Raw genomic sequence first — 27940 nt, 5'->3', positions numbered from 1 at the left:
TTACCAATTAAACACCAATAGAGATTAATTTTTTTTCAAAGAATTTCAGACTCTCTGAACAGAAAGGACCTCCCTGTTCACCTAGGCTGACCTCCCCATGTAGAGGCTAGATAAAGTTTTTTCAGAACTAGATCAAAGAATGTCTTTTTAAAAGAGATCTAATCCTGTCTTCTGCATTCAAAGGGATGGTGACCTAACCACTTTTTCCAAAAAGTTGGTAAAATGTCACTTACATAACTTAAAAGCCTTACCATCATAGGATAAATATTTTGGACTTCACTACAAGTAATAAAGATGAAAGTTGCTGAATTGGAAGCTGATGGTTACCAAGAGACCAGTGTTCAAGGCCTGATTATATTTAGCATGGCCAATCACATGAGAGCCTCAAACACAGCTTCAAATCTTTAATTTATGAAATCTCAGGAAATTCATAAGGAGAATCTGTTTGGGTAATATATCTGGGCAGAACAATGTACATGGAAGATGATGGCTCTTGAGGAGCATTTATTAGCTGTCCAAAAGTCACTGTCAAAGAAAAGAACATTGACACTGTTTTCAGTTGTTGAGGGAAAGCCATGATTAGAAATAATGAAGCAATTTTTAACAAATTAAAAAAATTGGATACTGGCTGGAAGAATGTCAAATGAGGAGTGACAAATCTTGGGAAATTGATATGGGAAGACAAAGCTGCCAAAGAAAAAGGTCTCTGACTGGAAAGTCAAAAGGAGCTATAAAGTTAAGAGACTAAATATATTAAAAAAACCCCAAAACCAATAAACCCCACCCTCAAGCCCCAGAAATGTTTGGTCATAGCTAGATAAAGCTGGTAAACTTGCTTTGAATAGCACAGAAAAGACAAAATATGAATTTTCTTACTATATTTGGGTGAAATCAGTGTGATACACATATATCAAATGAACTGCTTTCTGACCCACTAATTATTGGCTTGTTAAGTAACAGATGCTAACATCAATAAATCTGCAGGCTCAGCTTATTTGCCTCTATGAGTTATAAAAATATTGGCAAACTTGACTGCTGCACCTTTGATAGTTCTAACAGATATGGGAATGATGAAAAAACCCAGAAAATCATGTCTTAGTGATAATATTGTGTCAATATTCAGAGAATGAGAATGATTCTGCTAATTATAACTTAGTTAGCCTGATTCAGTCATGGTAAAATGAGGGAAAAGTGTTTGAGGGATTAGCTGAGAAAGACCTGAGGGGTAAGATTATAATTAATGTCAGTTAGCATGTTTTTAGGGAAATGAGTCAGATCAAACAGTTGCGCTGGGAAGACAGCAAGACACCCTGACAAAACCCACCCCGCTGATCCACAATATACAGATGTTTATAAGGCAGTAGATTCAGTAGCTCATTAAACTGATCAAAACTTTGCAGAGCGCAGCGAGAAGGGAGCCCACATAACCTGGGTTAATAGCTGGCTAAACCAGGGGTCCCAGTAGCTGTTTGCAAAGCAGAAGCCGTGGCTGAGCAGTTGTTCTGTGCTCCTCGGAAGCGAGCAGAGCCGTGGGCTGTGGGCTCCTCTGACACCACTTCTGGGCACACGCTGGTGGCTTGGGCTGTGCTCAGCAGGGCCGTGCTCTGGGGACATCCCTGTGCCATGGGAGCAACTGTGAGGAGACCGAGGACTCTCACGGTGATAACTCTAGCACAAAACCATGGGTAAATGGACCACAGCTTCTTCCCCAGATGCCCACTTTCTCAGCTAAAGAGTGGAAGACTCTGGTTGATAGTCCATGATTGAATAGCTGAATGGTGCAAATCAGGTCAGAGGGTCTGACAGCCATGGGCTGGCTCTTCTTGGGCAGGAAAGCCAACTTGATTCCTCCCTGACTGTGGCAGGAATGCCCCAGAAAGATATTTTCAAAGCCTCCTTACCTAATTTAGTCAGGGCTTTCCTTTCTCAATTCATGGTTCAAATTGGAAACTGTTTGCAGATAAGATTGTAACACAACAGGAGTTCCCCCTGCTTTCCTGACGAGAATGGCTGAAATTTGTTTTGCTTAAACTTAACAGAAGAAAATTCAGCAACTGGATAAACCGGGCATGGGAAATTCTTGTCAGAAGGTAATTATGGGCAATTGTAAACAAGAGAGTTGAATTGAAACCCTTATGCATCCTGACCAAAATGAGCATTCAATAAAACTACATTTTAGATTATGTATCTTTTGTTTAGCCTCAATTTTTCAACTAGTTTCTTTTTTTTGTCCCTAAAAAGTGGCTCGATGTAGGCACATATTTCTTTGCTTCCCACAAGCTGTGTCCATGAGCACTGAGCAGAGGCAGACTAAAGGGAATTTTGGAAGGATTTTTCAGAATGAATCTTGGGTGCTTTCTCCTTAGGTGCATTTCTCTTTCAGTAATGATAAAGAAGTACCACAGAAGAACATTTATTCTGACCTGTGGGGAATGTGTCATGATTTGTTTCCTGCTTGAAGACTGATGGAGCTGCTAGCATGTGAAACTCCAGTTGTTGGCCATGCTGACAAAAAAGGAATTTGTAGTTTTTAAGAACTGCCATTAATCATCCCTCGTGCCAGGGAGGGAAGAGTGCAGCAGTGCCAGCACATTTCTAAAGAAAGCTGACAAAAAGGGGAGTGGGACTAAAGAATTGTCTGTGCCTGGCTGTTTGGTGCTGTGCCATGTGGGTGGAGTGTGCTGGTCTCCCAGGTAAGGGGGGGGTCCCCAGGCAAATGCTGAGCTGCTGATTCAGAAGGTAATTTTCACAATGCACATGCCTTTGGGAGAGGTGTGGAAGGTACAAGGTTTGGGTTCTTTGCCCAAACTTTTCACTCCCTTGCTTCCCAGGGTCCATGCCAAGACTATTTTGTACTTGTGTACCTTAAAATTATTTTTGAAGTGCATCAAATTAGTTTCCTAGTACATTTCAATTGTTAAATAATGTCTGTGAGGGATATAAAGTGTAGCTGCTGACAGAGAACATTCAAGATTTATGTGCTGTCATTAGCTGCACATGAAGTTTAGTGCAATAAGCCATACTTAAAAGCCTTCTATCTAATGTAAACAGTACATTTCTTCTACCTGTTGGTAAGTAGGTAAATAGACATGAAATAGCATAAACAGAAGTGTTCCAGGCACAGATGTACACTAAATGTTATAGATATTTGCATTATTTATTGTGGGATATCCATGAACGATCTCTGAATCTCTGCCATGAGAAAAATTCAGCCAAAACTAAATTTCAAGCTCTTCATAAAAACAAATCATAAAACCTGAATGCTGGTTCTTTAACAGTAGCATTTGAGCAGAAATAAATGCCGACAAATTAGTCTTAGCAAATTTAAAACAGATGCTACAAGATTTTAATCACTGAAGAATGAATTTCTGGAACATTCTTGCACACCGAGATGTAGGTGCAAGTGAGGATGAGTCAAATATGGCACAAAGGAGGCAGAAAATGTGGGTATGGTATGTCATAAATTCATAAAAATGCAGCTGATAAATTGAGAAGCTGATAGACATGATGATGGGAGAATGATGGGTTGGGGAACATGTCAGTTTAGCCACAGGATTTCTGCCAGAATTGCTCCTCAAAGCAAAAGTAGGCAGAGCAGGAGAAAACAGGAGGCAGAAACAGGCCTGGCAATATCTAGTCAGGTCCTCGTGTCTGTGCAGAAATGTCACAGCTGCAGAGCATGCTATGAAAGAGTTTTGTGAGGCACTGTCTACCAAAGACATGAGAAGAACAAGCCTTTAGTATTGTAAAAAATCTGCAAGTTACAGTGATCTCCAAGGCCTTCTATAAATATTCCTTTGTCTCTGGGAGACATCTCTTTCCTGCGAATACAACTCGGTATGATGCAACCGGCTTGCTGAGATCTGGGTCAGGTTTGTTAAGGAAGCTGATTTTCTGTAGTTACATACACCTTGTTAAGGCAAAACACATGTTCTCCCCCTGAGCTTCTGATGGAAGCTCACTGGTTGCCTGGGTGTACCCCCATGCCCTTATCTCACCGCTCTGCCTTTTCTCTGAATTGATGCTGCTCAGATATTCAGTTCTGGAATTTCTCCCCCAGTGTGGCATTTTACTCTTTGACATTTCAAGGCTTGTTCCATGTACATAATAATTTTGTTTCAGTTATTTCTATTTCTGCTTTCACTTTCCTTGACGGTGTTCTGTCTGTTCTATATGTTAGAATATGAAACTTCTGTGCCTGGTTTTACTAGGTATTCTCAGAAATTGCGCATTTCCCCTTCATCCTGCTTACCAGGACCTTACTCCCAGTTATTCCATTTTTAACCCAAATATTTTTTTCCTGCCTTTTATGTACATCTTTGTGAACTAGTTGGGCTTGTCACTACAACTGCTAGTATTTTAACATTTTCTGTTATATTTGCTCAAACAATGTCAGCTGCTGTTTTGCTGACATTGTTTGGCATGTTTATTTATTTTGCTTTTTTGTTTTCTCTAGTCTTTACTGAAATAGTTTTACATTGGTTGTTTAGTATCATGTAATCTCTTCCTTTTGAAGACCTTTGGGATTTTGATTCAGTTGTCACCCAGATTTCTTTTTCAATGAATCACAAGTTTCTTATCATTAATGAATAGTTCTGATTAAGCCAACCAACCAACCAAAAAAAAAACCCAAAAAACCAACAACCAAAAAACCAAAAACCCCTACACCCACAACAAAACACTTCAGGGTGGTGGTGGTGGGGAAATCCTACTTCCTCTTTTTATTCTGCATTCTCTCTGAGAAAATGGACATTTCTTCCTATGGACACAGTGTTCTTCCTACCTTTGCACGGGCATTTCAAATCGATCTTCTCTTTTATCTCCCTATACAAAAGGCAACCAATAGTCCTCAAATCAGTGCCCTTCCTTTAATTGTCATCTCTTTTACTAGTCTAAATGTTTTTCATGTACAACAGAAAATGCTAGTTGAATCTGATATTTTTCAAGATTTCATCAGCATCTCATTAATTTTATAAAGCTGCTATGTTATTTACACAGTGCCACCACAGAGAGGCTGAAACTCTACTTTTATTGTGATTTTTCTGTACCAAAGTTAGTGATTTTCATCTAACATTTTAGAGTTATAAAATCATTTAGGCTGGCAAAGACCCTTAAGATCATCAAGACCAACCATAAACCTGACACTGTCAAGTCCAGCATTAAACTATTTCCCCAAGTGCCACACCTACATGTCTTTTAAACACTTCCAGGGGTAGTGACTCAGCCTCTTCCCTGGGCAGTCCCTTCCAATGCCTGATCCCCTTTCCATGAAAGAAATCTTACCTAATATCTACTCTAAACTTCCCCAGCAATTTGAGGCCATTTTTCTCTTGTCCTGCGGCTTGTTACTTGGGAGATGAGACCAAATTCCACCTGGCTGCAGCCTCCTTTCAGGGTGTTATTTACAGTTATATTGCAGTTATTTACACCCCCACCCTCCTTTACTCCAGGCTAAACACTCTCAGCTGTTTCTCATCAGCTCTGTTGCCCTTCTCTGGACTCACTCCAGCCCTTCCATGTCTTTCTTGCAATGAGGGCCCCAGAACTGTTCACAGCACTCGAGTGTGGCCTCACCAGTGCCGAGTACAGGAGGACAATCCCTGCCCTGCTCCTGCTGCCACACCATTGCTGATCCAGGCCAGGTGCCACTGGCCTTCCTGGCCACCTGGGCATGGCTGGCTCATGTTCAGTCAACCAGAACCTCCAGATCCCTCTCTGCCAGGCAGCTTTCCAGCCACTCTTTCCCAAGACTGTAATGTTGCATGGGGTTGTTATGACTCAAGTGCAGGATCTGGCAACATCTTCCACTACCTTGATCTTTTTTCTATATTTACTGGGACTTGTGATTTCCATTTTAAGGACTGTAATGCATAGAAGTCCTATTATATACAATTTTTAGGTACCAAACCACAAACAGTAAGCACACCATTCATGCTGCAATATTTTATTCTAGCTTTTGATTTGGCCACTCTCCCTGAAGTATGTGAATATCTAGCAATGATACAACACAATAACCTGTCAGCAGTTATTTAACTATTGGATGGAACATAAACTTCCATTGCAGCATTTATAGGGAGGCTGGATAGGCTCTCTGAGGCATGAAAGGACTAAATGTAAAGCTCTGAAGACATTCAGGTAAGATCAGCAGATTTTTATTCATGCTTGAGAGAAGGGATGAAGTTGGCTTCATTCTTGAGACAGCTCCCTGTTCTTCATTTTCAGAGTGTGTGCTCACATGTGGGTGTTTCTGGAAGAGGAAAGAAGAGAATGTATAATGATTGTGAAGGTGTATAATCACAGATATAGTAGAGCAGAAGTTCCCAGTCTCCTGTCTCTGGGCATTTTTATCAACAGTGGCAACACTGGTCATCACAACCAGTAGAAGCAGGCAAAGAAGCACCCTTTTTCTTCACCCATTGTCCCATGCCTAGATTTCACCAGAGAAGATCTGTTTTGGTATCCAGAATTTCAAATTTGCTGGCACAGGAGAATTTGTAAGTGTATCTAGTAGGTCCAAGTAGCTGCAAATCTCCTGCATAGTTTTTCCAGCTGGGGGGGCTGTGTATCTGGAAGTCAGGGTGGTTTCAAACACACACCTCACACAGTTGCTGTCAAGCAGAGCTCATGCCATGAGGATGCACTGGACTCAATTACTTTCTGTCTGCTACTCAGCCAGTGGAGCCTGAACAGCATTTTAAACAAATTCTGGGTTCCTTGTATATATATGACTTTGATTCATACCTTAATAAATGCAGCATGATCAAAAAGGTCAGGCTTACTACTCACCCACACCTGCATACGTCTGGAAAATCCCAGACCAGCAGTGGGAGGCCACTCAGGCTCACATGGCATAGCTGGAATACAGGCAGGGATCCTGTGGGATTTGTGGCTAGAAAGCCTCATGCAGTGGAAGGGGGAGAGGGTGTTAGAAGTTCTTAACTAGTGGCACTTCAGAGATGCAACGTAGGGCCTTTGCTGGATACATTTCCATTGCAGCTTCTGCAGGGAAGCCCTGCAGTGGCAGTCTGATGTTTGGATATGTGTAATTACATACCCACGCACAAGCTCAGGTAAAAGATGGTGGGTAGGAAAAGCAGTGGCCACCTGAGGGCTGGGTGGCTTTAGATGACTTGGAGGGAATAATGGGAGAGAGGGAGAAAGTGTTAGATAAATGAGGGCGGGATTACTGAATAGTGTAATGGGCTGACTAACAAATGAAGAGGAAGCCATGTGTTTGGATGAGTAAATCTTCCATTTCCATTGGCTTGACTTTCAACCTGCACAGAGGCAGATGGAAAAATCCCTGTCTTACTGTTACCAGTCCTGACAGACACCCTGATGGCTTTACAGGGTAGCAAGGATGCGCTTGGGACAGTGCTTGGGACAATGCTTGGGACACAGCACAGTGGCTTTCCCAGCTGCAAATCACTCTGCAGGCTGGATAAATGCAGGACAGACAACAGTCTGAGAGATATTTGTTGGGTGAACACTGCATCTATGCAACAAAGTAATGTATTTGCCCAGTCTAGCTGATGATGGTGCTCCTGATCTGACTTTTTTGATTCATTTGGAACAAAGGAGCATTGGTACATGCACTTCACAGTGTATCCTGTGAAGTGACAGCATCTGGTCAATTTGTCTTGATGCCTTCAGCTCCACTGTCAGGCTTGAGTCAGCCTAGGAGATCCCAGGTATAATGGTATTACAGGTAAAGCTTGGAAGAGCTACAATTTGTGTAGAACCTTTCTTCCCTCCAGATCTGTGGTTGGGCTAATGAAGGGAGGTAACAATGTGAGAGCTGACAGTGTTCTTTTTACATCAAGTGGTATACTCTCCTGTAACAGCAGAATTCTTCACTGACTGTTCATGGTTCAAGGCTCACTCAGTAGCATGAGCTGAATGAGAACATTTTTTCCAAAATTAAACTTGCCAAAGGACTTGCTTATCAGTTTATTGTAGTTTCAAGGCAGTTTATTCTTGAATGTCCACCTTTCCTTCAGTTTTTTTCTCTTTCTGAAGTGAAACATCTTTTAATTGCTCTTTTGGCATTGAAGGAAGGTAATGCAAAACTATCAATAATACAATGATAAAATGTTAAATGGCAATATATGCAGGGGCCCCCTTCAGTTTTCCACATATTTATGACTGACTTTCTTTTAATAGAAAACATTTTTTTTTTCTTTCAGTGTACAGATATAGAATAAAAACACTTGAAAGCAAAGAATGAAATTGGATCTCATTAAAACATGGAGTTAGTGAAATGGTGACAGATGGGCCCTGCTGGGGAGGAGAAGATCGTTGAACGAGACTGGGATAAGTTAGTGACTCTGCAATTATAAAGCATGTGGCTTTGTAATTTCTAACCCCCAGTTCTGCAAAGTAATCAGTGCAGTTGGGTCCATATGCCTGCAGGGAGGCTCATTGAGACAGGCACGAAGATCTGCATAGAGGAACAGGGGACATGCAGATATTCCAAAACACAGCTGCAAGGGAGCGAATCTCTCTCTTTTCCAGCCAAATTTTAATCTGCCCTCTCCAGAATGGAAGAACGCTTCACTGTGAAATATGAACTTGATTTTCACGCTCTCCTGTAGTGCTCACCAGACTAGGGATGGAATTGTAAGAAAAACATGACCCTTTCAAACATTGATTGATCTGCCACTGTTAAATGTTGTCCATCGCAGTATGCCTGTGGCAATGGGTGACAGGTTTTTCTAATTATGTTTCAACGTGGACTCTGACTTGTTTTTTATAATGTTGAAAATCTTTATCTTGACTCATTTCTGTAATAAACTTCTGGCAACGGGAAGCTATAATTTATTTACTTAGTAATTTCTCTTCTCTATTATCGTAAAGATGTCTTAGCAATTCTATATTTAGGATTGCACAAATGGGGCATAAATCCTGTTTTACTTTTAAAGCAGATTGTGCTAGGACGTCGACCATCAAATGTGTGAGATTTGTGTCCATCTGAATGATCAGTCTGGTTTTTATTTCCAGGGACAACCTCAGCGATCAAGACCCACCATATGCAAACCCAGACCACTAAGCAGGTGATATATTTAACTTGTTGCACAGTCTCTTTCATGCATTTAACAAGCTCCAATAATTCAGGGATGGTCTTCCCAGTGCACACCACAGGCAAGAATTTGGTTTCAAGGCCTTGAAGCTGTGCAGCTCTTGGCTCTTTTTTCTGACCATCCCTGGAAAACTTATTTTCACTTTTAAGCCAAAGAACGGCACTACTGTTGCTGATTCCAATACACACTCATAGATATCACATTTTCCTTTACAATCTGATATTTATGCCCATTTTGTGTCTCTGTAGAGAAGTTACCATGAGTAAGTTCAGTTTTCATAGCTGCAAATTTTCTGGAGTAGTCTAATACACTTTCATGGTTCCCAAATTTCTTTTTGATGTGCAAGTCCTTTCATGCCTTAGGGAAGCAGAGAAGAGAGCATGGAAGTACTTGAAACATTAATAAATAGGTGCTGGAGGCTGATATTATGGGCCAACTGGGTGTAGGAGGAGCTGGTGTCTTAGTGATGAATCAGAAATGCTAGGAGAGGGGGAAGGCATGTCAGGAAAGATTGGGAAGATGCAAAGCTTGAAGTGACACAGCAAGGACAGTCACTCACAAAGAAAATGCCTATCCAGAAGCACTCTGAATGGACATGAAAAGTGCAATATTGCCTTTTTCAGAACCAGAGACAATGAAGCGTGATAATACCTACATGGAATAGTTTGGCTGAGGTGAAGTTCATATCTTTGATATGTTACACAGAAAAAACTCAGCAAGGTGTGAGACAGAATTTGGATGTGAGGACAGAGAGAATTCAGAGCAGAAGACTTTGCACGTGGTATAGGTCTAAATTAGGAGAAGAGTGTGTTCTTATTTTGATTGAAAATGGAAGGAGGACAATGAAATTGGGACAGTAATAGTCATCCTGCTATAGCCACATTAAGGATGAAAAAGGCTAGTCTTCTTTGTAAAGTTATAGGGTAAGGGTTGCTTGGAACAAAAGGGGATCTGAATTGCAAAGGTCAATTTGTGATTATTACTTTAATAGAAACAATAGTAAAGTGTATGTTTGCATACATCCAGCAACACAGGGAGGAGGAATAGAGAGCAGGGCAATGGGCCAAAGACCAAAGGTTTGTGGCAAAGCCTGGCTGAGGGCAAAGTCTTTTTCAGATGGGCTGTGATTGGAGGGAGAGGTAGAAAAACATAAAGACAGTCACAGGAGCCACTAGTGAGTCTAGAGACTAGATTTCATAAAGAATGTGCTCTTGGGACCACAGTCACCATTGAGTCCAAGAGAACATGAATGCTATTTCAAGCTACATTGGATTTTACATGAAACCTGTAAAGGCTGGACAGTTTTGGAGAGAAAACTGAAGAAGAGGCTTCACAAATAATGAATCCAGACTGTGTGCCCATGTTCTGATCCTAGAAAGGATCACTGCAGTTTCAAGAAGAAAGAAATAGTACATTGATATGGATCTGTACTTCTACAAGACTTACTTTGTGTACCTTTGAAAAAAATGTGAACTGCCCTAATAGCTTTCCAGAAATGTTGGCTTGTGGAAATACAGTGACTTTAGTACTGATGATCAAGCACTTTTGGACCTCAAGTTCCCAGTTACATTAGCAATTGATCAAAGTCAAGGCAGTGAGTACAGGAAATTCCTGGTTCTTGTGAAAACCTTTATGTTTCAGCTCAGGACACTTCCAGGAGTGTTCTGGGTGTTTGTGATAAAACACTAATAGATGCAAAATCTATATGGTGTAGCACAGGCTCACAAAACCCAACTAATTCAATATAGTTTTAGATTTAATGTTGTTCAGCTACAGAGTAACACTACTGCAGCGTGGAAAATCACTGGCAAACTTACAGGGATATGCATATTACCCAGTATGACAGAACCAAAGGATGAAAAATTACTATTAGGCTCTGGTAAAAAGTAAGGAAGTAAAAACAAGCACAAAATTGTAGAAATACAAAACTTCATCACGGTTTAGACACGGATGCTTTAGAATTTGGAAAGGTCATCATAAACTAAAAAACCCACAGAAATGTCACTTTCTTCCAATAAGCTAAACACAAAGAAACATTTTCTAAAGAAACTGGAAGCTTCTGCTCAGTCTTTTAAAGCAAAGGAAAAACTAGCAGTTGGCAGAGAAGAGTGAAGCAAAGGGCAAGAAGACTGAAGAACAAAAAGCCTTCATGGACTGATCTTTGTTTTCCAGACTGTGTGTAAAAGCAATTTAACAAGTGAAGGCATGAACATATTTGAAGATAATTTACTGCAACAGATCAAAACTAGAAGACAGTTGCAATGGCCAGCAGACCAGTTGAAGCATGTTGATCCTGTTCTAACAACAATAAATGTTGGGTTTAGTTTCTGTACTGACTGGAGTGCATTGTAGTATCATTGATAGTACAGCTCTTTTTGTATGTCCTCTCTTTGGTATCTCTGTCCCACACTGCCTTTTTGGGTTTTATCACCTCATGGCAGTTTCTCACTACTTTTCACTAGTGCAAGATTACTGAGCAGTTCCCAACTGTCTGTTGCATGGCATTGTCACGGGTCCTCTTTGTAGAAAACAGACAAGAGGAAGCAAAATAAGTTGATGGAAGAGTTTAGCTGGGTGGACAGATGGGAAAGGCCAACAGCTCCGACATAGCACACAGTAAGATAAAGCAAGGTGGGATTCAAAGCTTGGTTGTGAGGATATAAGGAGTGGTCAGAGCAGAGAAGTTAATCTTTAACTTCTCAGAGCAGGGAAATTAAACTCCTTTACCTTGAGCAGTTAACTTCAACTAATTTGATTGGCCCTAAGTGTTCCTTAATCTGGATTTCTTTGAAGCACTCACACCTGTGCCACTATATTGACTGTCAGAGTATTTTTTGTCAGCTCAGCTGCTTTCCTTCCCTGGAAACCTCCCAAAGTAACCTTTCTTGAGGGCTTAATTTTCATAGTAAACCACACTCGGACGAGAAGCTGAGGAGTAACTTTCAGCACATCCAGTTGGAGTTCTTTTTCCACAGGCCAGCATAATTCCACAAATTCAAAACACCTAAAACAAAGTATAAGCCAGATAACAAACCTAAATGCCTGGGATTGCTGTTATCCAACCTGCATTGCTCAGATTCCAGCTGCTGTGACAGGGATCAAGGCACCCCACTCAGGTGCATTGGCAGAATTTGTGGTACTGGAAACCACTCTTGGCTGTGTGTCTGCTTAGTCTACCTGCAGGACACGTGTCTCGATGCTTTCTCTCTCACTTTCTTTGTGTATTTACACCTCTAGATGGGATTCCTCTTCCTTCTGGAGCTTGTCTCAGCGGGAAGGTTTCCTGCAGGGAGCTGCTGCCTGCTGCTTCAGTTCAGTTCTCATCCTGTCACTCCCACCCAAACCTGGGGTTGCCACCTGCACCTGGGAAGGACTTCTGGAGGACTTCTCTCCAGCCCAGTTAGCTTCACTTTAGCAGGCTGAGCTGACCTGTTCCCTCCCCTGCCTTCACACTTCCTTGGCTGTGATTCAGATTTGGCTGCCACGTTCACTAAGCAGACACTGGTCTCCGTAATCTGGGAATACCTGAGTTTAGAGTGTTGTTAAACCTTTGTAACGTGGAAAACACCTTACTCTGAAAAAAGCTGCAGGTGCAACTTGTTTCCCAAATTTCTGAACCGACTTTTGTTCTGTGCCCTCCACTGAATCTGGTTCCTGCAGCTCTCTTGGCCAGGTCTTTCCTTTTGCTTTTGCATAAAACTCTGTCATGGGGCTCTGTTTTATAGGGTGCCCAGGATGACTTCCTAGAGATGCCTTAGTCCAAGCCCCCTGCCAAGGCAGGGTCACCTGGACCAGGTTACTGTGTGCAAATAATGGAGCAGGAATGCCTCCAGGTGGGCTTTCAATGTGTCCAGAGAGGGGAACTCCATGGATCTCCATGAACAGCCTGTTCCAGTGCTCAGTGGAATGAAGTCCTTCCTCCTGTTTCGGTGAAACTTTTTGTGCTTCACACCGCCACATCGCGGCCGGGCACCAGAGGAAAGAGTCTGGCACCATCCTCTAGGATGCACCCACCGCTGAGATATTTATGTGCATTAACGGGATCCCCTCTCGGCCTCCTCTAGACAAAACAGGCCCCGCTCCCGCAGCTCCCTGGTAAGAGAGATGCTCCAGCCGCCTCAGCATCTTTGTGGCCACCCATGGCCCCTCTCCCGAAGCCGCCTGTCCGTGTGGCGTTTCTCCCCGGGACACACAGGTTCCTCATCCCGATCCCGCTCCCGCTCCCCGCGGGGGCCGCGCCGGCCCCGCCCCCGCCCCGCGCGCGTGCGCCGCCCGCCGCCGCCGCGCAGGCGCCGTGGGGGCGGGCAGAGGGTCCGGAGCGGGACCGGCGCGGCGGCCGCTCCCGGCGTCGTTGGCAGCGGGGCCCCGGCGCGGCCAGGGGGATGCGCCTCCGCCCGGCCCGGGCAAGGGGACGCGGCTGGAGCGACGCCGCGCGCCAGGCCGGGCCCCCGGCTCCCCGCTGCCGCTCGTCCCGCAGCCCCGCGGCCGCGGAGCTCGGGGAGCGCCGCTGACCGGAGTCGCTCGCTCGGGCCCGGCTGGCCCCGCGGCGAGGGAGGGAGGGAAGGAAGGAGCGAAGGGGGCGCGCAGGTAGCGGGGCGACCGCGCCCCGGCCCGAGCCCCCGTGGGGGCGGGGGCCGTCGGGGCGGCCCGGCCTCCCCCCCGTGCTCCCTTCCTCCGGCGCCCGCGGGGAGGATGGTGATGGTGCAGCCGCCCGCAGCCCCCGAGCCGGGCCGGGGCCGCCCTCCGCGGGGGCTGAGGGGATGAGCCGTGCCCCGCCGGGGGGTCGCTAGCGGAAGGATGACCACTCCCGCCCTGCTGCCGCTCTCCGGGCGGAGGCTGCCCCCGCTGAACCTGGGCGCCTCCGCCTTCCCGCACCACAGGGCTACCTTGAGACTCTCCGAAAAATTTATCCTGCTCCTTATTCTTAGTGCCTTCATCACCCTGTGCTTCGGGGCGTTCTTCTTCCTCCCCGACTCCTCGAAGCACAAGCGCTTTGACCTGGGCTTGGAGGATGTGCTCATTCCCCACGTGGACACCAGCAAAGGGGGCAAGAACCTCGGCGGCTTCCTTATCCACGGGCAAGGGCACGACGAGCACCGGCACAGGTGGGTGCCTCGCTCGCCGGGAAGGGAGCGGGACCGGTGACCGGGAGATCCCTCTAAAATAGGTCCTTCCCGCGCTGCTGTCCCTCCTCTCGCCGACATCCTCGTGTCTCCCCAACGTGTATCAACTTCTGAGCACTAGCCTTGTGTCCTCCAGCTGCCATATGTAGCTGTGGCGCCGTGTTGCCTTCCCCGGTGTGAATTTAGCCTTCGGGCGAGCCAGAGCTGGGAGGGCAAATACGATGTGTTCTCCAGTGGCTGATTTATTTTCTCACCCTAGTCAATTCCATTCATCAGCCATGGAAAGAAGGGGGTTAAGTTATGGCATTTGTGGAGGCAGTATAAGTGACTGAAAAACTGCTGCATCTCTTCCACAGCTATTATGTGCTTATTCAAAACAGCTGCTTGTTGCTGAATAGTGCACGAGAACTTTGATCTGAAAAAGACTTCATGCTGTGATCCAGAGGCTGTCAGCCTATGACGTGCAGGACACAGAACTAGTGCAGATGGCACAATTGCCTTTTTCTGGCCCTTAAAATCACTTGCTCTAGTGTTAATCCAGAAGGTTGAAGGTGCTGGTGGCTGAGTTTCCTTAATTGTATTTGCCAGTGTAAAGAAATCACAGATAAAATAGGAGTATCAAGGGTAGATATGCTGTATCAACAGCTTTTGGGGGGCCACCTAAAGCTTTGTGTGGTGCAAGCCTCTAAATGTTCAGGACTGAATCATGTGAAATTAAGCATTCAAAACAGAGGTAAAAAACCTTAAATGATGATTATACAGTATATTTGCTTCTAACATAGTTCAGTTGCCTAAATCCTACCCTGCTGTCTGCATCTTAATGAGGCTGACAGATATCTCTTCACTGTCAAAGATGTATTAAAATATGATGGTGGGTGATAAAATACCTGCTTTTCTATACTCAAATTAGTAATACAGGGAATTTTAAAGAAAGGTTACTTATGCTGATAGTGTTCCTTTGGAAACAGCTGAAAATATATCTTACTGGAATAAGAATTATTTGAAGGTTATTTGTATGAGATTAAATGGAGAGGGTTTAATTTACTTCTTTATAACTCATAACAGATTAATAAAAAGAATATGTGAATACTATGGTATTTTTCCTTAAGGCGTCTTCACTGTTGGATGTCTTGGGGCACTTAACATGAGTCCTTTCTCCCTATCTGAGAGGGCATGGGTACTTAATATTTAACAAGAACTTATTTTGTCTATGATGTTAATTGCTGGTGTGGTTAAACACTGCATTAAACATAGGTTTAGACAGTCTCTAATATGCCTTTGAAGTTCTTGTCTTTCACTGTGTGGGTTTATTTTATTTTTTTTTTTGTGTGTGTGTGATCTTATTTTTTAGCTTCCTCAGTCCCTGTGGCACATGCAGTCAAAATCAGTTTCTAAAACATAGGACAGATGAAACAAAAAGAAGAGTTCAGAAATGTTCAAAACTCCAGCTGTGGCTGTTGTACCTTGTGTTGCCCAGTAGATGGGCTGTAGAAAAAAGGAGTCTGTTGATAGTGATAGTTCATATGAATCCTTTCCGGGTTCCCTCTTTTAGTTTCTGAGGCCACAGCTTTAGGAATGAAGTACTACTTCTTTGTGTGTTGTGTGTAGATAAGCAGTAGCTTACAACTGTCAGAGCTAAATGTATTTTGGTTGTCTGAGATCTGTTCTTAAACAAAGTGGTTATCCTGACATCAGCTGTCCTATGGTTCCTGTGTTGCTGTGGCTGTGTGTACCTCCCACCTGCCCTCCATCCAGAATTTCCCTGTCATGTTCATTTTTTGAGTTATTTGAGCAAGAATAGTTATTATTCCTGTTGTTTTAGCTTTGCAAACCATGCATATCTTATCTACTTAAAAAGCCTGCCTGCTTAACCTGCTTGTAAGACCCTTGTGTGAATGTCACAATATGCATTGTGAAGCAAGGTTATGTGCTTTACTTTTGAAGCAGCTTTGTCTGATCACCACAGTTTTATCAACAGGCTATTTGCCATCAGCTTGGGGCTGATGTGGTTGTTTACCATAATGGAAAACACATGCTGCCATTTTCATTGCGGAGTTCTTGCTCCTGGATTGCAGGGACATTGACAGATGGTATTTTGAGAAAGTGTAGGATCTTCAGTGGTGAGCTATGGATTACTTCTTGTTGCAGATTGGGATGTAAAAATTTGTTCTGCTTACTAACAAGGGGGAAAGTCAAGCATCAGCTACTTTGTAAGTGTTGCTTTTTGAGTGAGGCAGAGGAGTTGGGGTACAAAAGGTCAAGAGAAATTAACCTAATCCTAATATGAAGAAGGATGCAGTCTAAAATGTGAAGGGTGAGGATGGATTGATAAACTGTTTCCAGAAATTGAGGGGCTTCAGAACTAATTGGATCAAAGGTCATTCATATGACGTATGCACTTGATTGTGAAGTGACAGATGTTTTGATTAAGTCACTAAAAAGGAAAGTGTTTCTTCTGTGAATGCTGGTATTGATGTCTGTCAAATGGTAAAACACACATCTTATTATACTGCTTCCTTAGTATATAGGCTATAATATTTTAATGCCCATTTTGCCTTACTCAAGTCTGTAGTTTTGTAGGCTACTGGAAAGTATTTGTATTTCTATCTTCTAGAAAAGTGCAGCATTTTTCTTCGAGAAAAATGTAGGTAGAAAATCACTGTAAAAACCATGCTTTAGTGTTGGGTGTGCAAACAATGGTTCCCACTGGACTTTCTCTGTATTCCTTGTGTTGCTTTCCCACCTCTTCCCCAGGGCACCCTTGACATTCTTGAGTGCTTTTATTTTTATTGTTACAGTGGTTACCCCTTGCTGACATTAGCTTTACATCTTCCATTAAATTGTTTTCTTTACTACTCCTGTCTTTTCCAGGCAGAAAAATTGGGGGGGAGGCGGGAAGCCCTACTGCCTTCCTGATGGTCTTAAATATTTATTCAAGAATTACAATGTTCTTGCCTATCTCCAGAGAAAAACACATTTCTTCTAAGAAGATGGTTAAAATCTGGAGTAAAACTGCAGTTTGTGTTTGAGAAATGGATGGGCTGTACTGCAAGGTAATTCTCACTTTCAGCTATTCATTTCATCTGTAAGCTCTTCCTGCAGGGTAGTGCATGGGGAATGAGTGAGTAATGTTGGGAAGGTGTACCACAAATTTTTGCCTTTGAGAGGAGGGAGAGTGGAAAGGATTAGTCCAGGACTTAGGAAGATATGTGCCTACACATATCACAGTTTTAAAAAATCAATTTCATTTCCTGAAAATGAATTTCTTTCCGTTTCAAATAGAATATTGCAGAGATTCTGGAGCGAGAGCTGCATGGTTTTGAAGACGCATCTTGCCAAGCAAACTTGTGTAGCACTCAAAATTTGTTACATGATTTTAGATAACTGTAATTTTTCCCTTGCCACACAAAGATACTTAAGGTGTTTCTTACTACCCAGTTACTTTTCAAGTATCTGTGGTGTTGCTTTATTCAGTACCAGATCTAAAAGATAGCTCTGGAAGTGAACCAAAACATTCCTATAGCTTCTTTGCATCTGATGCAAATGAGTGAGAATGCAAATGCCCTGTAATCTCCTTTATTTCTCAGATTTTTTAAAAATAAGATTATCAGCAATATGTAAATTGAGAAGACTTGATTCTTTAATGATCTGTCAAAGCAGCTGCTCTCTGTATTACTTGACAAAAGCTAAGGCCGTTTCTGTGGTGAAAGTATATTAATCTTAGAGGCAGCTAATAATGTAATTTTATGAGCTCACAGCTACTTTGTAGCAGCAGTTGGACTGCTGTTGGGCAAACAGTTCAATCCTTCAGAACTTGTGAAGATGTGTCTTCAGCTGCTGAATTCCTGTGTATCACTTCAAGTCAAAATTTCTGTCTGCCTTCAAAAAAAACCTTACCAACCTCATCATGTTGACAGCAGCTGCTGCTAATCTAAGTGCCCACCTCAATGGCCTTGGCCTCTGTGTGGCAGTGGGTATGGATCAGTTTAAATCGTGCTTTTGACTCTGTTTCTGGAATGCTGAGGAATACTGGCTGCTGTGTTATGCAAAGATGGAAGCTCCGTAGTCTGATGTGATGAGTTGTGGGTCAGCAGCTGTTTGGCAATAGCCTAAAAGTACTCTTTCTCCTGTTTCTCAGTATGTGGTTTTCTCTTTGGTAGTAGCAGTGGCTGTCTCTACTCTGAGGAGGTTGAAGTAACAAAAATTATTCTTTTGGTCTTAATTTCTTCTTCTAATTTCTGCAGTTTTTTAAAAAAGAAACATGAAAAGCTTAATATGCTTCTTTTGAATCCCTTTATCTTCTTTCATCTATATTACTTAGCTATAGTAAAAGTGGGCAGAGGAGATAATTTAGCTTCTATTACTCAGTGGGATCAGTTTCTTCTGTCATCTTCTGCCATGCCACTGAGTATAAAACTGCATAAAACTCTTTGCTCTTCCTTTCCAACTTTACTTGAGGCACAGTTCATTAACGTAATTAAGAGTATTTGTTATTGTGATTCAGGGAATCTGTTTTTTTTCCCCTGAAAAATCAGGAGCCACTCTAGTGTCTGCACCCCAGCTCCTATTCCATTCAGTTTTTCAGTGGATGAGATTGAGCCTGTCTTTAGAGCAGACTCCCCACAGTCTCTCTAAAATGTGGCACTGATTTTAAGCTGAGATGCTTGATCTAGAAGCAAGGATTTTCTGGAGTGCCACATTCAGCAAATGCAAGTCCTCATGGTGACACCTCTGGAGCCTGTGAGGGCAGGATAGTGCATTCCAAGTGCATTCAGTCAGAGAAACCTCTTGTATATCTAGGGTGACGTTGAGCTGTAACTGCCTGGTGTCACTCTTCACCTGCTGAAGCTTCTGCAAGAGCACTGACCCTCTTTATTTGAAGACTTTTCTTAGCTAGAGTTTTTAGTTCTTAGTAGTTTTTCTCTGGAGCCTGTGTTGAGAGGAGACTTGAGAGATGACGCTGGTACTTGAAGAACTATGGGAGTTTGATGTCTTCTGGAGTGCCCACATTATAGCCTTAAATTTAATTGGGATTTTCGCTGAAGTTGCACCGGACAGTGGGAGAGATGCCCTCTTGGATTATTTCTAAGGTTTTGCTGAAATTAGTGCCTTATGTTGTAGGCTGAGAAATACTTTCAACTTTGAAATACAAAATGCAAATTTTAGACCATCTGTTTAGATGTCCTCCCTCCTCCCCCCCCAATCTGCTGAGCAGCCTACATCATATGTATAGTGCTGCTTTCTTCATGTTCTCTTGCTGTACTTCAGTTAGTCAAAGTATTTCCTGTATTATGAAAGAGAGGAGTTGAGTGCTGATATTCTCCAGTTCTTACCCTTTCCAGTAAAAAAACCCAAAAAACGAACTTGTTGGTTTTCTGCATGATCTACACTTTGTGTACATGATGGGAAACAATCAGGCGTGGGAAAACTGCAGAAAGCCTGCTGGCTGGATTTATGCCAGCTAGTGGGTGGAAGGCAGTAGCAATTTGGTTCATTTGGAGTTTTGTAGATTAAAATCTCAGAAGAACTTTAGCATAAATGTGGGTTGCTTGATGATGGTAGCAGTGCAGGCAGTAGTAAGCAGTGTGGCTAGTTGTGGGCATACTGCACTACAAGAGTTCCCCCATCTTCTGATGCTTTCAGTTTCCTGTTGTAAATAGAAACATCTTGATCCTACTGGGCTAGTTCTGAGTTATGGGTTTTTTCTTCCTTACAACAAATATTACCAAACTTGTAATTAGTTTTACATACATGTGTCGTATGTGTACGTGTTTTCATAACAATTCAGCTGAGGCTGAATATGGGCAAATAGGACAAATTTTGTAATGCCTTTCTTCTTATGTCCATCCCTAAGAAGCCTGTAAAATTCTAAACGTGGTCAGTGCTTTTATTCCACCATCCTTCACTTTTAATTATTGCAGCTCTCGATGTTGAGAAAAGTCTGGTCTCATGGGTAGACAGCTGTTTCTCACAGTTATTCAGGCTAACAGAGTAGGAACTTGGGGACACATGTTTGGGTATAGCTTGTGGGATTTGTTCTTTTCCCTTCATTTTCAGAAGCAGGCTCAAGTGAGTGCTGTCATCTGTCTTAATTCAGTAACTAGATTATCACTTTTTTACTGAATTAAGGGTTCTGTTGCAAGCAAACTGTGGGGAGAGGGGTGCTCAACAGGCCAATAAGCCAGTAAGAGGCAAGAAAGGGAAAAAATAAGTGCTTTTTTCCTGCCACCTCAAACCTTGCAATAAAAAATCCGAGTGCTCCAAATGTCCTGTATGCCTGTAACTGTTTTATTTAGAGTGAATACATGTATTCATGGGGGGGGGAAGATTGGGAAAAGTTTTGGTGACTAAGTTCTTGTCATATATTTGCTCATAAAGTCTGTAGGCTTTTGATTCCTTTTGTCTTTATATTGTCTAATCTAGTGCCCACTATAGAGCAAATTATGTAACTTCATCTGTTCAGTCAAGGATGTGGAGGTTCTGTATTATTTTTCAGCTCTACAAATACTAAATGATAAACAGTAAGGAGATAACTTCCCATAATGGGAACTTCCATTCCTTCCACTCTTGTTTTTTAGAGTACCTAACCAGGTACACTAGCATTTCTAAAATCTAAAAAGAAAAAAAAAAGCTGAGAGGATAAGTTAAAAAGTAACCTGTAATATTCTTTTGTCATCTAGAGACTGCTTTTGAAAAGTCTTTTTGGCCTTGTCTGGGAAGCCAGCAAAGTTTATGTGGACATGCTGTGGACACATTGTAGCTCTCACTGATGTTCTCTATTCCCTCCTTTTCCCCAGTCAATCAGCAGCAAAGGGTGACCTGTTGGAATTACATTTCTCTATCTTATGTGTCCTGGTGCTGAGGGAAGGGCCTTAATTGGGAGCAGTGCTGAAGGAAGGATCACAGAGCCCGAGAGTAGCTTGTGGTACTTCTGCTGCTGTGTAATTTTGAGCCAGCCACAGCATGAGTCTTCTGTTCTTCACTGATTGTTAGAGAGGGGTGGTTGGAAATGAATGCTGTGGTAGGGAAAACCTGGGTTTTGTGGCATAGCAGTAGCAACGGGGTTTGTTTACTGAAGTAGTGGAAAACATTGGGACAGAAAGCTAAAGGCCATTCATGTTTGAAATACAGGGGTGTGTTAGTTTTGTTTCTCAGAGGATTTATTTGCCCAAACATTGAATCATATTTGTAATTCTGTCTTGCTGTCTTTGTTCTTTTAAATATTCTTATGATGCACACCTGTGAACTGGATTACCTTGCATATTGTATTCAGCATCAGTTTTGTTAATGTTTGGTGTGCTCTGTTACTTGTTAGTTAACTCTTAACCTGCCAGAGGATTTGGGAAGTGCTTCCCCAGCTCCTTGTAGCAGCACTGCCATTGCAGCTTGCAATAGCCAGTTAGTTATTTTCTGTGACTCTATTTGAGAGAGCAAGTTTGAGGTTTTCACTAGGCTTAACATTATGTAATCTGATCAGCATGGCATGAGCAAAATTACAGTTTTAAGGGAGTGCATGTGACGAAAGTATTTTCTTGCTATATAAAACTCTAAGAGCTCCTCAGTGAGATTACTTTGTGTCTGTTAACCAGCATGCAGAAGTGTCAATTTTCACAGAATCCTAGAACGGTTTGGGTTTGCAGGTATCTGAAACAGCATCAATTATAAACTCCCCTTCCAAAAGCAGGGACACCTTCCACTAGACCAGATTGCTCAAAGCCCCATACAGCCTGGTCCTGAACACTTCCAGGGATGGGGTATCCGCAGGTTTTCTGGACAACTCATTCCAGTGCCTCATCACCCTCACAGTAAAGAATTTCTTCCTAACAGCTTATCTAAACTTGTTTCAGTTTAAGGCCATTCTCCCTTATTCGATCACTACACGCCCTTGTAAAAAGTCCTTCTCCAGCTTTTTTGTAGGACCCCTTTTGGTACTGGAAGGCTAGTAGAAGGTCTCCATGGAGCTCACTTCATGTTGAATCAACCCCAACTCTCTCAGCCTGTCTTCATAAAGAGCTGCTCCAGCTTTTTCTGTATGCTAGTACCCATTTGGAAGTCTTTTGCATGATTACATTCATCTCAGCCGAGTTTTAGCACTGTTTGTAGGTCAGCAAGGCATCTGAAGCTTGCACAGACAAGCTGTGTAAGTATTTTCTCAGTAATTTCTTGTCATATCTCTCTGTGACCTGCTGGCATGTTTTAAGGCTAAAGTGTACTATCAGGCCACTTAAGAGCAGGTGACCATCAGTGGTAAATCAAATAAATCCAATTTGCTTTTTATTGGATCAACGTGAATGTACTTACAAAGTGTGAGAAAAACATACTGTTTGTGGGAGCAGTACATCCCTTAAATCCCTTAGTGGGAATGGGAAGATCACATCTTCTTGCTTTGATTGTCCTGCTGGATAAACAAACCTCTGGTGAATATACTGGGTTCTATTCCTGGTTTAGGTTTGTTGGCAAGTAAGAATAGCTTACAGCCATGTGCTGTTTCCTCAGCAGATTTTTCTGGATATGTTGCTGTCTTTACCAACGTATTGCATTTGGAAGGCTATTTGCTGTTCTTTCAACATAAGATATAGGATCTGCTTTTGCTCCAAAATATTTGCATCCTTTCTGCAGTATATTTAGAGAATCATAATCCAGAGCGGACTTTCTGGACCACAAACTTCTTATTTGTTTTGATTACTTTTATGAAATAAATGTTGCTGTGACTTTAAAAATAAAACTTGAAAGAAGACCTGTCACTCTCTTAGGTTGTTTGAGATGGCAGTAGTGGGAAAGATGCTTAGAGAAGAGGGAAGTTATTTCCTGGTTAAGATGCAATATTTCAATATTTCTCCCCCCTCTTTTTTTTTTTTTTTCCCCTCACAGAAAGAAAGTATTTTGTCTTGAAAAAATGATAGCATGAAGTAGCTTGACTTAGAACCGTGTTTCTAGTGACCTTTTAAATCTCTTAATCAGTTTTATCTTGGAAACACTGATGACTATTTAATTCTAAACTTAATAATTGCAGATGATGCAAGCATGTGTTTTTCCAGTACTGTAATCACACATCCTTAGTTTCCTAAAGGCATCTGTTCTGTTGTCACTGGCTTCTCTTTGAGTGGAAAGTGTTCTCCAAGTGATTAAGTAACACATGTAGTGAATTCTGAATTGCAATGCACAGTGTTCTGGAGAAGAAAATATTGCAGAGGTGGAAGAGGCTCTTTCGTTGTGGAGTTCTGATGTTATAAGGACTATAATGGAAATTCAGATTTCTAATTTGTGAACAAATCTGCCTTCTACAGAGAGTAGAAGTAGTAGAGTAGTTTGTAATACAGACATTTTCCAATAAGCAGAAAAAAATCAGAACAAATGGGAAATAATGCAAGCAATTAAATAAAACTTTAACTTCGGTTTTATCACTGTCTTGCACATATTTTTAACTGATTGTTACTGTGAACTGTTCTGATTTAGATACTTAAAAACAGTCAAGCTGGCTCTGCTAATTGTTACACTTGTTAAATTGCTCCAGATCCATGCAGCGAAAAATTCAAAGAGTTTTGCCATTACACCTGTTTTTATGTGAAATGAGTTACTTTTTCAAATCCCAGATGCTGGAAGGGAACTTAACTGCTCTTTGGTAGCTGTAACACTGATAACTAAGAATTTTTCTAGTTTTGTATCATGTCTGGGAGCTTTGTCAGTTTGAGTGTCTGATACCTATGGAAGGATACCAAGGTATCTGTGTGTGTGATATCTATAAACTGCCCAGTGAGGTGGATAGTCAGTTGTCACTGCCATAATTTAATTTCTTGAATGTCAAACTTCAAAGCCAGTGGCTAAGGAGTTGACTGATACTGTACTGGGAGTTTTTATGAATAACTTCTGTATGAACTTGGTTCAGTATTCTCTTGAGGAGATAGAACATGATGATCGGAAATAATTCAGAGTTGTGTTGGTACCAAAGGAAGCTCTTTTGTGAAAATAAGACCAAAATTCACTCAAATCCCTACCAAAAACCAAACAATAAACCCTGCCATCATTATTCTTGGTATTCCTTAATGTGAAAATGATTTGAGGTTCTCTTCCACCAGTGTTTTTTCTGACTGGCTTTTACTTAGCCCCATGTTGGCATTGCAGGGTTTGGCAGCTGCTTGCTGGCCAGAGTAGGCAATGGGAACAGTTCATTGACTCACTAATCCAAGTGCCTGATGGTGACTTTGTTCTTGTGTGTGTTGGTGACACAATGGAATTTTTGTGGTTGTGTTACAAACACTCCATGTGAACCCCAGGTCCTTAGTTTGGTCCAGGTTTTGTACATCTGTGGTCGTTTGATATGTTTGTTTTGATTTCCATAAATCACTTGAGCACTAATTTTATTCAGATGGATTTGCTGTTGCAGTTGTGCATTGCCATTTGCTTGACACCCTGTCTCCCCTCTTCAGACATAATTTTCTCGGAATAGCATTTGGCCATCACACTACAGTGGGACTAGATCATCCAATCTACTCCTATTACAAAGAAAAATGAGGCTTGACATATTCGTGTCAATTTGGCAAGATGCCTGAATCATTATGCTCAATGAAATATGTGACATTTCAAGTGGGAATGTAACCTGCAGGAACACTCGCCGGAGAAACTTGAGGCAGCACAAGGAAAATGCCACCCCTACTTGGGCTGGGAGGTTCAGGTACTGACACAAGCCACCTGATCAGTGCCCATCACAAGATTGTGCTTTAGTCCATGAAGATATTTAATTTTGTTTAAAATTTTTCAGTCTCTAGAATTTGGTGGTGGTGGTGATCCTGGGAAAATTTAAAGAACCTTTTGAGTTTAAAAGGAAAAAAAAAAACACACATGGAAACATCTGTGGAACTTCCTTTCATATGGTAACAAGTTAACCAACTAGCAACTAGCCCAAACTCCAAAGCAGTGTGTGTAACTTTTGAGTCAGTTGTAATTATTTGCTGTTCTTTGGTTCTCTAACAAATTTGTTTTGAACTTTCATGGATTCATAAGGTGGAATTTTTAGGAAAAAAGCAGGCTGTCTAATATTGCCTAGTGTTTTAGTAACTGGAAAATATATGGAAGCATAAAAAAATTTAAGTCCTTCTTAAATATGATGCTTAACAAATTAATTTTTCTATATCTGAATTCTTTTAAGAAGAAAAATTCCTGGAGCCTGTACAGACTGTAAGTAGAATTCTTCCAAGCTGTCTTCAAAAAATTGCCTTAAACTCCATCAGCCATAACCTTGCTCTTTCTAGCTTTAAAGTGTATTCAGTAATGCTTAAAATAGAATGCCTTTTGAGATTTAGAAACTCTTATATTTACATCAAACTGTTCAAACACATTTGTGGCAGATGGTTTTTGGTTTTGTATTTTATTTTCAGTTTCTGCTTTACCTTTTCTTTTTATAGAATTGTTCACTGATTTTTAGCAATTTGACCCTACTGCTTTCAGTTCAGTGCTCAACAGTTGAAATAAAACAGGGCAGTGAAGTGGCAAGGGCTATGCAGTGGCTCTCTAGTCCAGAACTTCTAAAAGAAGCAGCATCATCTTCTCTGCTCTCTAGAGATGGAAAAGCTGGGAAGGGAGGAAAGGATAGGAAGAGTTGGATTGAAGTGTAACCCAGAAATTTTTCTTTATTCCTTTATACCAGTGGGTGACTTTATGATGCTGAATTGTATCCCCATTCATTGTTTAGCCCAGAAATAAGTTTTGCACCTTTAAAATAGATCTGAAGGTGAAGAGGGGGAGAAGAAGCAGTGGAATGTCTGAGGTGGCTGTATTCAAAAACAAAGGGATAAGAGCTTCAGCCTGCTCTCTCAGGGATGGTATTGTCTGCAGCATGGACAGCAGGAGAGGGCTCTTCTTTGCTTTTAGTTAGGTTTTTGCTAGCTGGGGCAGAGGAGTTCCCCAAACTGTGGCTTGTCTCTTTCTTGGAACTGGTGAGCCTTGCTTTGGACCAAAAAACCCAGAAAAACCACCAGGAGCTCATGGCTGTAGCCTGCCAGGGCCTGGGACACGGCATTTTCCAGCACTGGAGGGACGGATAAGAGACTGAGCGAGCTGAGCCACATCCCATGAAAAGGACTTTCTGCATTTGCCATCTCTTCAGAATAATGAGAAGTTCCATTGTTTAATATTACTCATTTTTCCATGTTTTGAGTACTTTGCTTGTTAAATAGGTTTTTTCCACTTTTCTAGAAGGAAATTTTTTTCTCCTGATCGGGGTGAGGGAGGGGCCACTTGAATTTGCTTTCTAGAGGGACCACTTTCGAGGTTTGCTCCCTAAATTTGCCCCAAACCATGACAGCTATGCTGTTTTTCACATCACAGCCTTTGCCCCAGCCTTTTTTCTTCAAAGGCTTGGTGCGGTCCTGAAATGTGTTATGATGATGGATGGGTGATACTGCCTCTTTTAACCTGTTGATAATGACTGAACTTTAACCTCTGAGAAGAAGGAATGAGTAAAAGTGTCCATAAAAAAAAAAAAATCCTCAATAAAGGAAGTTACATTAGGCTTTTACACCCATCTTAAATACTATGTTTTGTGTTATTTATTTTGTCCCATACCTTCTTTCTGGAATCCAAAATGGTGACTGCTGGTGACATAATATTTATTGGGGAGGGAATAAAAACTTCCATTTCCTAGTCTGAGTGCTTAATTTTGCAGTGTCTTTATTTTAGAGTTGGAAAGAACTTCCAGCTAATATTGTCTTCCATGCAGGACATTGGCTGCAAGGACATGACCTTTTGCCAGACCATTAGTCTTGAGAAATAGAGTCTGTCTTTTAAATTGCCATGGGTGAGTGTTCGGCATCTTCTGCCGTGCACAAAGGTTCTTCCAGCAGGAGATGCACAGCAATTATTTACTGGCTCATGCAGAGAGCCTAGCCAGTTAGGCAATTTACTGTGGATTAATGTGCTTACCAGCTCAAGGAGTCCCTGCTGGCCTGGAAGGTAGAAGGTAGGAAAATACCGGACTCCTTTGATCTTGGATTGGGTTGATTCTTGATCTTGCTGAGTCAACATGTTTCAGCTCCACTTTTTTCTTAGCTTTTATGCCTCTTTTAGTCAATATTTTTCTCTTGAATTAAGTTAGTGTTACACTCTTTTTCTTACCTTTTGTGGCTTACAGCGATGAGAGAATCCTCTTATAAAGCACCAGTTTATTTTTGGAGGAGCTCAGCCCAAGCTCACACTGGATTTTTGGGTGGTAAAAGAGTACAATTCTTGGTTTGGTGATCTTGGGACTGTGTGCTTGTTTACTCTGGACCAGTGTATTTGAAACTATTAGATCTGAACTCAAAATAAACATGACTTTGTTGCCTACAGCCAGTGAAGTGAAGGAAGGGGTTGTGGGTCTTTTTCCACTTCCAAAACTTTCATTAGTCAAATTCACAGTGTTATCCTGCTTGAGTCATCTTTTTCTTAATTATGTGCTGTTATAGTCTGGATGTATTTGTTAGTGAAATGAACTCTTTTTCATGAATGAGGTAAGAACATTGCCATAATAATTTTAAGTAATGAAACAGATTTTAATTTAATCTTGAAGGAATCAGACATGTAACTACAACTATCTATGAACTGCACTTTGTTGTTGGTACAACTTCCTCCTCTACCTCCTGGTAGAGGAGGAAGAAATTAGAATTTACATGCTGGATGCATGTTATTTTCTTCTGCAAATGAACAGAGGAAATCAACACTGTGTATTATGTATGTACTGTTTCTAAATCTCTCTGGAAAACT

At 41.8% G+C, this 27940-nt stretch overlaps 1 protein-coding gene and 1 long non-coding RNA gene across 2 annotated transcripts in view; both read left to right on the top strand.

Annotated features, from left to right (window-relative positions):
• Positions 1 to 5548: 5548 nt before the first annotated feature.
• On the top strand, positions 5549 to 10952 carry LOC135294727 (uncharacterized). Its single transcript, XR_010356795.1, has 2 exons — positions 5549 to 6135; positions 6223 to 10952. It is a non-coding gene; the product is annotated as an uncharacterized LOC135294727 (long non-coding RNA).
• A 2424-nt stretch (positions 10953 to 13376) lies between these two features.
• MAN1A2 (mannosidase alpha class 1A member 2) overlaps positions 13377 to 27940 on the top strand; it is a 128935-nt gene continuing 114371 nt past the window's right edge. The window contains exon 1 of the mRNA XM_064410360.1: positions 13377 to 14185. Within this exon, the coding sequence (XP_064266430.1) occupies positions 13878 to 14185 (308 nt within the window). The 5' untranslated portion in view covers positions 13377 to 13877. The remainder of the gene's footprint in view (positions 14186 to 27940) is intronic.

The sequence above is a fragment of the Passer domesticus genome, chromosome 2 (assembly GCF_036417665.1).
Source record: "Passer domesticus isolate bPasDom1 chromosome 2, bPasDom1.hap1, whole genome shotgun sequence".
Classification (NCBI taxonomy): domain Eukaryota; kingdom Metazoa; phylum Chordata; class Aves; order Passeriformes; family Passeridae; genus Passer; species Passer domesticus.
This window is presented reverse-complemented; position numbering and strand designations above follow the sequence as displayed.